General features: G+C 42.4%; 1 protein-coding gene across 5 annotated transcripts in view; it reads left to right on the top strand.

The window, feature by feature from the left end:
* ORC5 (origin recognition complex subunit 5) overlaps positions 1-13,951 on the top strand; it is a 129,640-nt gene that overhangs the window by 30,834 nt on the left and 84,855 nt on the right. For all 5 annotated transcript variants that reach the window (XM_045001879.1, XM_045001880.1, XM_045001878.1 and 2 more), the window contains exons 10-12: positions 3,836-3,888; positions 8,198-8,310; positions 11,248-11,295. In XM_045001879.1, the coding sequence (XP_044857814.1) occupies positions 3,836-3,888; positions 8,198-8,310; positions 11,248-11,295 (214 nt within the window). The remainder of the gene's footprint in view (positions 1-3,835; positions 3,889-8,197; positions 8,311-11,247; positions 11,296-13,951) is intronic.

The following is a 13,951-nucleotide window of genomic DNA, read 5'->3' as shown; positions in this document are numbered from 1 at the left end:
ATGTACATGAGGGGGTTAGGTTCCAGGGATGTATGGACGGACGGACACACACACACACACACACACACACACACACACACACAGTTTTAAACAGACATTTTAATACTGGTACACAGTGATGATGATTGTGAAGCTTGGTGGAGGAGTCAGAGGGTGGGATATTTCCCAGGGAATGTCTTACTGCTAAATGAACTAGCAATTGACTGAGCCCTCAAGGGTTAACTCTCACAACACTCTACAAGGCAGCAGGAAAGGAGGGAGGACAGACACACACACACACACACACCCACCCTGGGTGTGAGAGAAAAAATGCGCATTCCCCTTTAAGTAGCTGACCCCAGGCTTAAGTACACTGCCTTGTTAATTAAATCAGCTTGCTGAGACCTGAGACCCGCAGCTACTGCCTAGGAGCTCCCTCTGTTGGTCGTGTGTCCCTCCTGCTCTATGGAAGATGGGGTAAGCGGGGTGCAGGAGCAGGGGGGAGGGGGAGACACCCTGACATTAGCCCCCCTCTTCCCCCCTCCCCCTGTAGAGCAAGCACGAGTCTCTGGAAGCAGCTCCAAGGCAGAGGGCAGGAGCAGCACATGGCAGTGGGGGGAGGGACAGCTGCTGCACAGGGAACTTGGGGAAGTGGGGAGCTGATAGGAGGCTGCTGGTCCACCCTGGTTCCAACCACCCACCAACTAACTGCAAGGGGCTGCTCTTCCTGCTAACAATGGACAAAACAGGCAGCTGCCAAATGATGTTAGAAGGGAGCATTTCACAACTTTAAATGAGCATGTTCCCTAATAGATCAGCAACTTAACATTGAAACAAGGTTAACCGGGATGATTTTAAGTGAGGAGTTCCTGTACTGACACTTGTGTGCAAGGGGAAGGCACAGTCAAACTTGTTGGGAGATGCTCTCCTTACCCCCTTGGCCTCACATGTCACTCTGTTTATCCCTCAGCACCGTTGTTTCTCAAGGTCCTAAATAAGTCCATGCAAGAGAAAGTGGTGGTCGTCATAGTGCCATCATGGCCAAGGCAGGTATCTGATTTTCCTGTCCCTGTGACCACCTTTTCATCATCCTCTGGCAGCAGATCTCCTCACCCAGTAGTCAGGCACTGTGACCCACCTCAGTGCCTGGCTCCTAGATGGCTCTCTAGTGTACAACAGGACTGTTCTTCAGAAGACCAAATAATATGGCTCAGTAGTGGAAACCCTATGTGCAGAAATGAAGATGTTTTCAAGCCTAGTGTACCCATCAGTCTGTACCTCCTGTTGAGTCTCTCCTCATACATGTTCTCAATTACCTGCTAAATTACAAACCCCAGGCTTATCACTGAGCTCAGTTCAGGTTTATCTGGCTGTCATTACAGCTTTTCACTCCTCCCTCAAGAGGTTTTCAGGCTTTTCTCACCCGACCATTGCAAGATTCATTAAGGCTCTGTTTAACTTTTACCCATTTATGAAGAATCTGCTACACACGGACTTCAACTTAGTCCTGAACGCTCTGAGAATCCTCCCCCCCCATTTGAATCTACTTGGGATTGTACCCTTCTTCATTTGTCCTTTAAGACCTCATTCCTCGTAGCCATCACCTCAATCAGAAAGATAGGGGAACTCAGAGCACTTTAGGCTGACCCACCTTACACTCTTTTATATGGCAATAAGGTGATGTTATGTCCCCATTGCTGTCTTCTGCCTAAAGTTTCATCAGAATTCCACATTAATCAGGGCATTCATCTACCAGTGTATTACCCCAAGCCTTGATCTTTGAGAGAACAAGGGAGTATCCATATGCTGGATACAAAAAATGTACCTTGGCAGGATTAAGCCCCTTGGCTTTTTCTAGATTTTTTTATTTTATTTTTTTTATTTCCATAGCAGAAAGACTGAAAGGGCAAAGACTGAAAACAGGTTTCAGGATGCATCCTCACCTGTAACAAAGCCTCAAAGGTGCGTCTTCCACCTAGGGAGATTGCCCATTCCACCAGGGCTCAGTCTACCTCTCTGGTCTTACTGAAGAACATACTCATCTTGGACATTTGCAAAGCTGTTACCTGGTCTTCAGTACGTTTTCTCAACACTGTGCTCTTGTCTGTGCATCAGCTCTAGAAGTGGCCTTTGGCGAAGCTCTTCTTTGTCTCATACTGAATCCACCTCCTCAGCACCCTTCCCCCTCAGCTGGGGTACTCCTTGGGAATCTGCTGACATGGAGCACCCACAGAGAGCAATAACTTGAAGGAGGAGAGGTTACTTACCTTGTACAGTAACTGGAGTTCTTCGAGATGTTTTGTCCGTATGAGTGCTCTACTACCCACCCTCCTTCCCCTCAGCTTCAGAGTTGTTAAGAGCACAAGAAAGGCCATATTGGATCAGACCAATGGTCCATCTAGCCCAGTATCCTGTTTTCCGACAGTGTCCAATGCCAGATGCTTCAGAGGGAATGAACAGAACAGGGCAATTATCAAGTGATCCATCCATTTTTGTCCTAGCTTCCGGCGGTTAAAGGCTTAGGAAACCCATAGCATAGGGTTGCATTTGTGACCATCTTGGCTAATAGCCACTAGTGGATCTGTCCTCCAGGGACGTATCTAATTATTTTTTGAATCCAGTTATATTTTTGGCCTTCACAACATCACCTGGCAATGAGTTCCACAGGTTGACTCTGTGGCATGTGAAGTAGTATTTCCTTTTGTTTAAAACAAACCTGCTGCCTGTTAATATCATTGTGTAACCCCTAGTTCTTGTGTTTTATGTGAAGGATTAAATACACTTCCTTATTCACTTTCTCTACACCATTCATGATTTTATAGACCTCTCTCATATCCCCTCTTAGTCATCTCTTTTCCAAGCTGAAAAGTCCTAGTCTTTTTACTCTTTACTCATGTGGAAGCTGTTCCATCCCCCGAATCATTTTTGTTGCCTCTCTCTGTACCTTTTCCAATTCTAATGTATCTTTTTTGAGATGGGCAATCAGTACTGCACGCAGTATTCAAGGTGTGGGTGTACCATTTAATACGAGGCATTCAAGTTCACCCATCTTAGTATTTAGACTTCTAGCATTTATATACAAACACATAGCTTAAAAAGTGAAAAAAATGTGTCTGCCATTATATGATGTAATTGAATGGGACTCTTTCATTTGACTAAAAGCAGCAAAGAGTCCTGTGGCACCTTATAGACTAACAGACGTATTGGAGCATGAGCTTTCGTGGGTGAATACCCACTTAGTCGGTTTGTTAGTCTATAAGGTGCCACAGGACTCTCTGCTGCTTTTACAGATCCAGACTAACACGGCTACCCCTCTGATACTTTTCATTTGACTGTTTCTCTTCAGTTCCTACCTGTACTCTATCAACTTCATTCCTATCTTGTTTACTAGGCTATAGAGAATTGCCATTAATAGATTCTTCCCTAAGAGATGTCTCCATCCGAACTATGTGCTCCTTTGCACCTGTCGGCTTTCCCTCAGCCCTTACTTTAAAAACTCTTCTACAGCCTTCTTAATTTTACATGTCAGCAATCTGATTCCATTTTGGTTTAGGTGGAGCCCATCCTTACTGTATAGACGCCTCCTTTCTCATTCTGAATAGACTGTGTTTGAGAAGGAACCGTAGTGGAGGCAACCCTCTCCCACCCTGTATATCTTGTACCAGAGCACAAAGATGCATAGGGCACAGGTCTGGACCCGCTCACAAAATCTTGGATCATGAGTTCATGGAACTTCATGTGGAGGACCCATAGGGACAAAACATCTTGTACTCTAGTTTATTCTACAAGGTAAGTAACTTCCCTTTTCATTTGGATATGGATATTCTTTCTTTAAACACCTGTCTTTCTTTTTTAGCTCACAGTGGGAGAGAATACAGCAGGATGATGGAGAACCTGGGCACTTGAAAGGTATCAAATAGATGCAATAATTCTAAATAGTAGTAGTTATGGTAGCAGTTATTTAGTGATGTGATTGCTGATCCCTAACAAACACTTAAATGGAATGACTTTACTGAGGCCTAGATTGTACCTCCTTCCTTGGTGCAGAACATGCCTGGATGCTGAGTCTGGGCATGAGGGGGAAATAAACCACTACTCCTATATGCAGAAGGGTGGGGAGTAGGCTGATCCATGGCTCTCCACTTGCTCTGTGCATGGCCAGCAGAGATGACTATATCTGAAGGGAAGTACGCTGACCCTGTTAATGGGCTGACACAGCATATACCAGAGCAAAACAGGAGTCCTGGACAAATTGTTGCTGAGAGAGGTATGTGAATCATGACAGTCACAATTCCTTTCTACTGCTGCCTCTGGAGTAGTGCAGCTCTGTGCCACCACCCCTTATGCAGAACTGAGAGAAGTCTTAATCAGCTTCTGGCAAACAGAGGCTAGGAGATTACTAAAACGTCTTCTTTGAAAAGTCCCTCTCCCATTCAGCAGTAGATTCTTGCCCAGTTCTGAATTTTTGGACCATCTTTTCCCCCTAGTCTCCACCATGGTAAAATGCTTCTTTTGATGGATGCAGTATGGTCTGACTGCCTATCAAAGCTGTGGTGATAGTCTATAGATAATGTGGTAGTGATCAGAGTGTGATTCAGACCTTTACTTTTTAAACAAATATGTAACTTCTGCAGTGTGTCTGGTCAAGGGAAATAGAATCATAGGGTTATTCCTAAACCTCCTATTTTTCCCAAATGAGAGCAATACACTTATTCCTGATTAGCTCAAAAAAGAGAGATTTTACTTAAAGTTACTTTCAGGATACTTTAAGCTCATTCACCAGGGAAAATGGTTTTGTAGGTAAATAGCATTTCTGACATTAGCATTGTTCTTAAAGAGACATTAATATATAATAAACTGTACTCTGGGGATGTAATTAAGCAAACAATTATTCACTGCATAATTCTAATCCCAGCAGGTCAGAACGATGGAGTAGGAGCACAGGCATTTCAGTATTCAACTTAATTGTGTACAAGCAGGAGTTTTTTACCTGGGATTGCATTTTTAATTAAAATGCTGTACAAATAAAACAGCTACTTGACTGTTAGTAGAAGCTGAAAAAAAATGCCATGCTTTCATGACTACCTGAAAGGAAATCTGTAAATAACCCATCTCAAGTGCTCCACAATTATATTGTGAACTCTGAAATTTACACTGTTTTGATCCTTATTTGTTAGACGTATGAAGATTAAACCCGCATTTTTTGTTAGTTTGAGCATTGACAGGTATATACTTGGTGTTTGTACAAAGCACAGAAAACAAGCTACATAGGGCAGGGAACAATCTAGATGAAAAGACAAAACTGAGCAGGCACAAAATAGACCCTCTAAGAAACTGACCTCTCCCGCCAACAGAGAAGAGAAGGTAGCTTGAGCCTGCTGGTCACACACATTTTAAATAAAAAAAAATGTACAGTGACTGGAGGAAAATGGGGAAAGAGAAGTGTAGAAATGGAAGGAGGAAAGATACATCATGGAATACCCTTGGTTATGTAAAGTATATGTAAAATTGCAAAATGCATGTATAGTAGTCTAGACCAAATGAATCAGGCTGAGTGTTTTGGAAACCTTTTACCTTCAATCATAAATAAAATTAAAAAAATAAAATGTGTAGAAGCTGAGCTGCAACTGAGAAACCAGCCACAGCCTGGGTGTTGATGTGTGTTCAAAGATGCAGTTTGGCTCCCTAGTTGGAGTCTGGCTCATTGTGGAGCTGGTCCCTTGAACAGTTTATAGCAGCCTTTAGGTCAAATCTCAATTGGGAAGCGGACAGATTGACAATTTTGCCATATCCACACTAGCTACCAAACTGTCTTAAACCAGATTGGCCTGAAAATGTTTAAAAATGTGAGGTTTGTTTTTTTAAAACCAGTTCAGTAAACAAAGATCCCAGCTCAGATTTCATCAATGATCTGGGAACCACTGTCTTCTTCTTAGTAGTGATATTTGTCACAGTTCAGGGTAACTGGACCTGTATTCCCCCACCATGGTCCAGCAAGGGCACTCCCACTACACTTCCGGCTCTTAAGCCATCACCTGTCTTGGGTGGAGACCTGTGACTCTCTTCCTCATGACCAGGGTACTTCCAGACTGCACGGCTCCTTGCCTATACTGTGACGTCCCTAACAAATTCAGGCTGCCTAAGCCGATCTGCTTTGCTTTGCTGTTTGGAGATAGTAAAGAATGTAATTGCCCACTGTTAAACTACCACACAGCTCTTTCTAAGTAAGCACGTTTATTGTTAATGTTTTCTCTGTAATGCTTTTACCTTAAAAACAATAAACAAAAAAAACACCCTACACCAGGGGTCGGCAACCTGCGGCACGCGTGCCAAACATGGCACGCGAGCCGATTTTGAGCAGAACGCAGCCGCCTGCCGCAGTCCTGGCCCCCAGCCCCACTCAGCTCCCCCACCCACTGCTCTCCCCTGCAGGGGCAGGAGGCAGAAGCTTGGTTCTGCGGGAGCCAAGCTTCACCCTCCCCAGCTTCTTCCCCCAGAGTGGTGCTTTCTGCCCCGCCCCCTCCTTCCCTGTGCCAATCAGCTGATGGCCCTAGCGAAGGGGAGGAGGGAAGAGCAGCAGCGTGCAGGCAGTTCCCTAGAGGAGACAGAGAGGTAGGGACGGAGCCTTGGGGAAGGGGGTGGAACAGGGCATATCCCTTCCAGCTCTCTGCCCTGATCCTCCCCCGCCCCACTGTCTTCTGTCCTACACCCTCCATGCCCCCCCAGCCCTCTGCCCTGACCCCCCACACACCCAGCTTTCTGCCCTGCAGCCCCCAAACCCCACTGCCCTCTGCCCTGACCCTTGAACCCCCTCACACACACAGCCTTCTGCCCTGAACCCCGCCCACCCCAACACACACCCAGCCTTCTGCTCTGCATCGCCACAGCCCCATCCCTCTGCCCTGAACCCCCCCCCACAGTCCCATCCCTCTGCCCTGACTCCCCCCACACTCAGCCCTCTGCCATGCACCCCCCCACACACCCTAGCCCTCATCCCTGAACCCCCCCCTCATCCCAGCCTTCTGCCCTGACCCCTGAAACTTCCCCATCCAGGTCTGGGGTCCCGGCCGCAGGCCCTGTTCAGCCCGCTGCTGGCCTAGGTGAACAGAACCCCAGGCTGGCAGCGAGCTGAGCAGGCTGGCGGTGTAAGATCAGCATTTTAATTTAATTTTAAATGAAGCTTCTTAAACATTTTGAAAACCTTGTTTACTTTACATACAATAGTTTAGTTATATAATATAGACTTATAAAAAGAGACTTTATAAAAATGTTAAAATTTATTACCAGCATGCGAAACCTTAAATCAGAGTGAATAAATGAAGACTCGGCACACCACTTCTGAAAGGTTGCTGACCCCTGCCCTACACGCATGCTAATAAGCTTACCAGAGATCATCCCCTGACTCCAGCAAGAGCTCTGGCTGGTGAACAGTCCTTTTAAACCGACCCAGGGGTTTTCCTCTTGTTATCAGTTCATTATTCTTTTTGCACAGAACAAGAGCACTTACTCTTATGGTGGCCTCAGTAGGCCAAAGTCCTTCCAGTCCTTCCCTAAGGATCCCCGCAACCATGGACCAGAGGTCTTGTCCACTTGCTGAATCAGAAAGAAGGCTCTAAGTCAGTTTAAACTCAGGCTGTTTGTCCAAAAATCCTTTCTGTGCCTGCTGGTTCCTGGAGAATCCAGTATGAACCAATATATGTGAGTCTTTCTCCAGGTGATGGTAGCTCTCTGGAAGTGTTACAACCTGAGTAAATTTGCCTAGTCGTCATCCACTGTCCCTGGAGGGTTGTCGTCCCTGTCCTCCATGGAATTACGTACAAACCCTGTCCCACAATGATACATACATTCAATAAGGTTTCTCCTGGGTATTGCAGGAAATTGTTACCTGTTGCTGTATGTATTTAATCTTTGTATTACCGTAATGCCTGGAAGCTCTAGAGCAGTCCACCAGCAAACTGAGTGCTGGTATTGTTTTGTTTCAGGGGTGACCCATGCATGACACATTGTCCCACAGCACTGCCTGCTTTACTCTTGGGATACCTGGATTGTAGCAAATATCCATCTCTGCTGACTTGCAGGAATGGAGCAGGCAGAGAAGAGGAATGCTGCAATGTGTTTACCCTTGAGAACTAGAACAAAACTTAACTGGTCTAATTTTAAACCTCTCGTGGTTAGAATGCTCCCTCAGTGACTCATAAACTGTGTGTTTGTTTTATAGGACTTTCTGCACATGCTCACGTAGAACTTCCTTATTACTCCAAATTCCTTCTAATAGCTGCTTACCTTGCCTCCTATAATCCTGCCAGGACAGATAAGAGGTTCTTCCTTAAGGTAACTATATTTTTCTTACTTCTGTATGCTGGAGTCATGTGTACTACTTCACTCAGGTCAGAACTCCTTTAGGTCATTCACTTTCAGCTCTCTTTTGTATCTTATTTGTTTGATTTGAACAAAACTGTGACTTTGGATCACATATTGTGGTATGTTGACAATTGTCACATCATTACTGATATTTAATATGAAAAATGAACTGTTTTGATCATTAAAATATGCATAATATTTATCTAGCACTATTGTGTTGCATGGCATTTGTAAGGTGACATAGTTCCCTTCCCTGAAATATTTGTGATCCTGCAAATCAATGCACTGGTGTGTACTATTATTCACAGTTTGAATCCCATGGAAGAGAGCAGAATTCCATGTGGGTCTAAAGGGTTTGCTCTAGTACATCTGTCTGGAGAATAGAGGCCTTAATTTGACAAAATATAGGTGGTGGAGGAGAGGAAAAGGTTGCAACAAAAAGTAAAGTGATTGAGCAGCTATGCTTACATTTATATTAGTAACTGCAAGGGTGTTTATATCGTAAAATGTGTAGGTGTTGTAGGCAAGGATAAGAAATGGGAGAGACTGAGGGATAGAAGCTTGCTAATTTTTTAAGAAATCTTTCTTTTTTTTTTCTCAATCTCGAAACCTATAAATATACTGTCCATATTTTAAGCTACATGTACTGGAGTCCTTAGTGATTATATACTAATTAAGTAATAAACTTGGACGTGGTGTTCATTTTTATGGTGGTTATATGTTCCCATAATGGAAACTGTAGATGTTTCACATTGGTCTGTATTGTTTTGTATGTACCTCAGAAGAGGAGAGAGTTATTTGTAATGATAACTTACAGTTATGTGTATATAGCTAAATATTTCATTTAACATTTGGCAAGAGAAATATCACTGGAAGAACTTATTTGCTGAATAATGACTCCACTGTTTTAACTTCTGATTTCATGCCGACGTCTCTCTTTCCTCAGGATCTAAATTTAACTGTGGGAAATGAGTCAACAAAAACATTTATTTTATTTATATACATAAAAAAGCAAGGAAATTATGAGTGGTGAAAAGATGTAGCTTTATTTATCCCTTTCATTGTAGCATGTCTGAAATCAGGCTCCAGGCCTTCAGTCCCTGTGCATGGGCATACAGCAGTTCCTCTTCAGTGCAGTGAAATGCATACTTGGGACATGCACCTTAAAGACCTTTGAAGTGCGAGGCCATGTAATAAATTTGATGGCTTTTTAATTAGTCAAGTTAAATATCTTGTCAAGCATTGATAAAGCATGAATAATCACCATTTCTGCCACAAGCATCGCCTGAGAGCACTTAATCAGGTGTTAAGGCCACGGTCACAAATTACCAGTATCTCAAAAGCCAGAACAAATAGCACTTTCGGAGAAGCTTTCTAATCCTGTGTCTGTGTCTCCTGGGAGCTGTAGAAGGAGAACTTATTGTTGTTGGAGTTCTAATGAGATCTGGTGGGATTTGGGCAAAAAACTTTATATCGGAGTCATTAACCAAAGTCTCATAATCAGTGAAATAGGTGTGAACCAAAGGAATGTTGTTGAACCATTAACCTAAAAGCGATACTACTATTATTAAAATAGTTACCACTGTAGACAAATTGAGGTAATGTTGCAAATTAAAAGCCACAGAATGTTGACAAACAATTACAACAACAAAATAATAAATCTACAGTGATGTCATGAGTTGAAAGAAATTCCAGTACAATGTAACATAAGAGATTCTAAGGGAAAAATTGTAAAACATTTTAAGTGCCCTTCTGAAAAAGGATAACAGCTGACAGGAAGTCACCATTTTGTGCACAGTAGGACTGAAAGAAAAAATAGTCTTGTTCTACTGCATACCATATTGAAAATATGCCTAGAATTTATTTTAAGAAGTGTGTACATGTGTATTTTATACTTAGGGTGCCTATCTATGTACTGTAAGCAGCCTTGACATAATTTAAAAATACATTACAAATAAGGTTTTAATGTAACTATTAAACTGCAGCAGTATAATTCATATAACCCACCACCTGCAATCCACGAAATTTAAAAACTCTAATTATCTTTCCCTTATCCCTCCAATACCCTTCCTTATTTCTTCCCCAGCCCCTGTGCTTTGCCCTTCCTTGATCCAATCCTTTCTCCCACAACACAATCCTTCTAGATGAATCTTATCTGCTCACAGGGCATCAGTTATTCTTTATTCCAATTACATTTTTACCTGTCTACCCCTGACATGACCTTCACATTCTGTATCTTGGTTTCTTTTTGACACTTTATTGCTTTATTTTGTGGGTATCCTGTTGTCATCTTAGATATAAACCAAAGAAAACTGAGTGCACCTACATCATTTTTGAAGTCTATACAAGGAAAACTGGGTGCATTTAAAATAAGTGACAGCTGCTTTCCCATTTCTAGAAAGACAAAGGAACTAACAATGAAACACACTTTGGCCTTTTCTCAAGCTGATTTTGAGGAGGGGGTGTGGTGGAGGAAGACTCAGAAATGGCTCTCTGCCTCTTCTGATTAGTGTCACGTTAATTATTTTCTGGTGGCTAAGTATTTAATTTTCTGATTTTTAAATTTATACATTTTCCCCCAATAAACCACTTTACAAATATAAGAACACTGCAGGGTGAAAGTTTTCACCCAGTGTTCACACAGTTCAGATATGAGGGAGCCAAGAAGTAATGCCCAGAGTATGTTAGGATATTAAGTGTTAGGTATTGAATAAACAGTATTGCTGTTAAGGACAAAGATAACTAATTGGCATGTGATAAGTAGGCAGAACTATAGTGGTAATACATTTCTATAAATGTGTAATGAATAGTTGTATGTTAGTTGATTTTTTTCACCTTATTCAAGTTGTATAACATGTAACTTCTTGCTATGTCATATTTGCTCATATTTTGCTTCTGTGTTTACAGCATCATGGGAAAATCAAGAAGACAAACTTTTTGAAAAAACATGAAAAGGTATTTATTTAGCTTTCAATCCTCATTCACAACTAAATGCTGCTTTCCCATGTAGTAGTGGCTATATATTTTTCCTTTCCCACCTGAATGTATGATTTAAAAAGCATAGAAGAGCATTGCATGCTATAATCTCTAGTGCATTGGTTTATTTGATATTTACTATTCATACAAGGCATTGTTGTCATTATTAATAGACATATTTTTATTTTAAGATGCCACACACTACATTTAATTACGATCATGTAGTGCAGTTCACTTCTGGTCTTATTAGATAATAACATCAATTTGTATGTTTCTCATGTTTCTGCTTTTTTAAACCAATAGCACATTTCCTTCAGATGTGAAGTCGTGCAGTGGTTTTGCTTATAAAAAAAAAATACTGATGTGGCTCATTATGTTAGAAAAGCAGAGACCTTTTGCTTCATCCTCTTTTATGTCTGAAACTAAGTTTAAACTTTATAGGGCAAAATTCTATGCACATACAATGTGAGAGGAACAGTAGGCCAGAATCTTCAAATCTGGTGCCTCAAGTTTGACTCCGAAATCCATATTTAGGTATAAAGCTAACTGAATAGGCACAAATGTATTAGCTAAATATGGGACTTGGTATTTAGAAGGTCATAGTTAAGGTTATGTTTATGTCACGGAGGGCATGGAAGTCATGGAATCTGTGACTTTCAGAGACCTCCATGACATTCTCTGCTTCAGCCCCAGGGGCTGCAGGACTCTGGAGCTGACAGCCAGTGGGGCCCTGGCAGGGTTCCAGCAACAGGCGACAGAAGCGACAAAGTGAGGGGGGGCCCCCTGCAGAGTTCCACCCACAGGTGACAGACTCCTGAAGAGGCCCTCCTCAGGGTTTCAGCGACGGGTGACAGCCTCGCATGGAGGGAGGGGGACGCCTCGGGTGAGCAGCTGGGGTGTCCTGTTTTCTCTCCAGGATGACCATATTTCCCAAAGCTCCCAGCCACCGTGGGCAGAGGGAGAACCCCACAGCTCCTAGCCACTACTGTGGTCGTAGAAACCATGGAGCTTCAGCAACAAAAGTCACAGACAGGTCATGGCTTCTGTGAATTTTTGTTTATTGCCTGTGACCTGCCCATGACTTCTACTTAAAATAACCATGACAAAATCTTAGCCCTAGTCATAGTACCCGTAAACCCTACTAAGGTCAGTTAGATGTTCAGTAGCTTTGAAAATCAGACAACTTTTAGGTGCCTAAATGTGGATTTCGGAGCCTGACTTTAGTCACCCAGGGTTAAAGTTTGACTGCTTGTATGTTGTGTATAAGGAAAATGTATGTTCCTTAAGGAAATTTATAATTATTCCATCAGGACAAAGGATTTAAAGAATAGTGGCCAAACCCTTTACCCAAATAAGTTGTGGTAACTGCATGGATTTCACTGGCATTGCACCAGTGTATGCCAGAAGAGAATCTGATCCTCTGATTGAGTAGCATATGTGTAAATTGGTATATTTAAAAAAATAAATAAATTCTTAATCCAGATAATTTCACCTGTGTCTAGGATGGTGTGAAATGTTAAGAAACGTATTTATATTAACATCTGTGTTGTAAATCCTTAACTCTTAGAAAGCAAGTATCCTTTAGTTATAGAACTCATGTGTCTTGCCTCTGGCACATGAACTCCAGAGGATTTTCAAAGATTCTAATTATTTTCAGGACTGTTCTCTACTCTGAAAAAACATCCACATCTCAAGTTGTGATCTCAGGTCTTGTGGGAGGAAAAGGGGAACAGGAATGAATAAATACTGCATCACAGCCCAAATCTTCCTCCTTTCCCTCCAGCTGCAAGAGGTGCCTTGCTCCCTTTCCTGTAGGCAATAATATCTCACTTAAGATGGCAAGATGGGGAAAGACAGGAACACAAAGCAACTGGATAACCAGAGATTTGATGATGGGACATAGAGCCCTCCACAGTCAATTGGATTCAGATTGATTGTGACCAAGGGTTAGCACCATTAGCCTGGTAGTTTATTTTTTATTTTTATTTATTTATTTAAGTACCCACAGGTGCTGTGCAAACACATAGTAAGATGTGGTCCGTGCCCCACCCAATTTTACAATCTAATGTAAGACCAGATGCAAAAAGTGAGTGTAACATGGAGTAAGAAGAGGAAGGAGATCAATGTAACAGTGATAAGATCAAGCAGTGACATAAACTAGTTAGTGCACAAATTGCTGATTCTGAGTCAATTACTTTTTTCTGTTTTGTTTTTTAAGGAATTCTTTTCCTATTTCCAATTTTTTTAAATAAAGCCCCTGCCTGTTTCTGTTTTCAGTTATTTAAACCTCTGCTTACTTCCTCGGTTTGTTAGCCTCTGTCTGTTCAGTTGTCACTAACTGGCACACACTTATAAGCAGTATTAGCATGCAGATTTAAACTTCTCTATGACTGCATCTGTACCACAAGCTAGAGGTGTGGTTCCCAGCTCTCATAGACATACTTGCACTACCTCCCATCGATACAAACAAGCCTGAAACTGGTCAGGACGTACTTGGCACGTGACACCCAGAGTTGTGAGGCACCTTCCCTTATCACAAGGAAGTCTTATCTGTGCCTACTGTAGGTCAGTTCCCCAACACCATCAGCCTCTGGCAATACAAGCACTGCCTTCCAGGCCTCTGTAGGCCCTGCTC

The sequence above is a fragment of the Mauremys mutica genome, chromosome 1, assembly GCF_020497125.1.
Source record: "Mauremys mutica isolate MM-2020 ecotype Southern chromosome 1, ASM2049712v1, whole genome shotgun sequence".
Classification (NCBI taxonomy): domain Eukaryota; kingdom Metazoa; phylum Chordata; order Testudines; family Geoemydidae; genus Mauremys; species Mauremys mutica.
The sequence above is the reverse complement of the archived record's forward strand: the minus strand, read 5'-3'. Positions and strand labels throughout refer to the sequence as shown.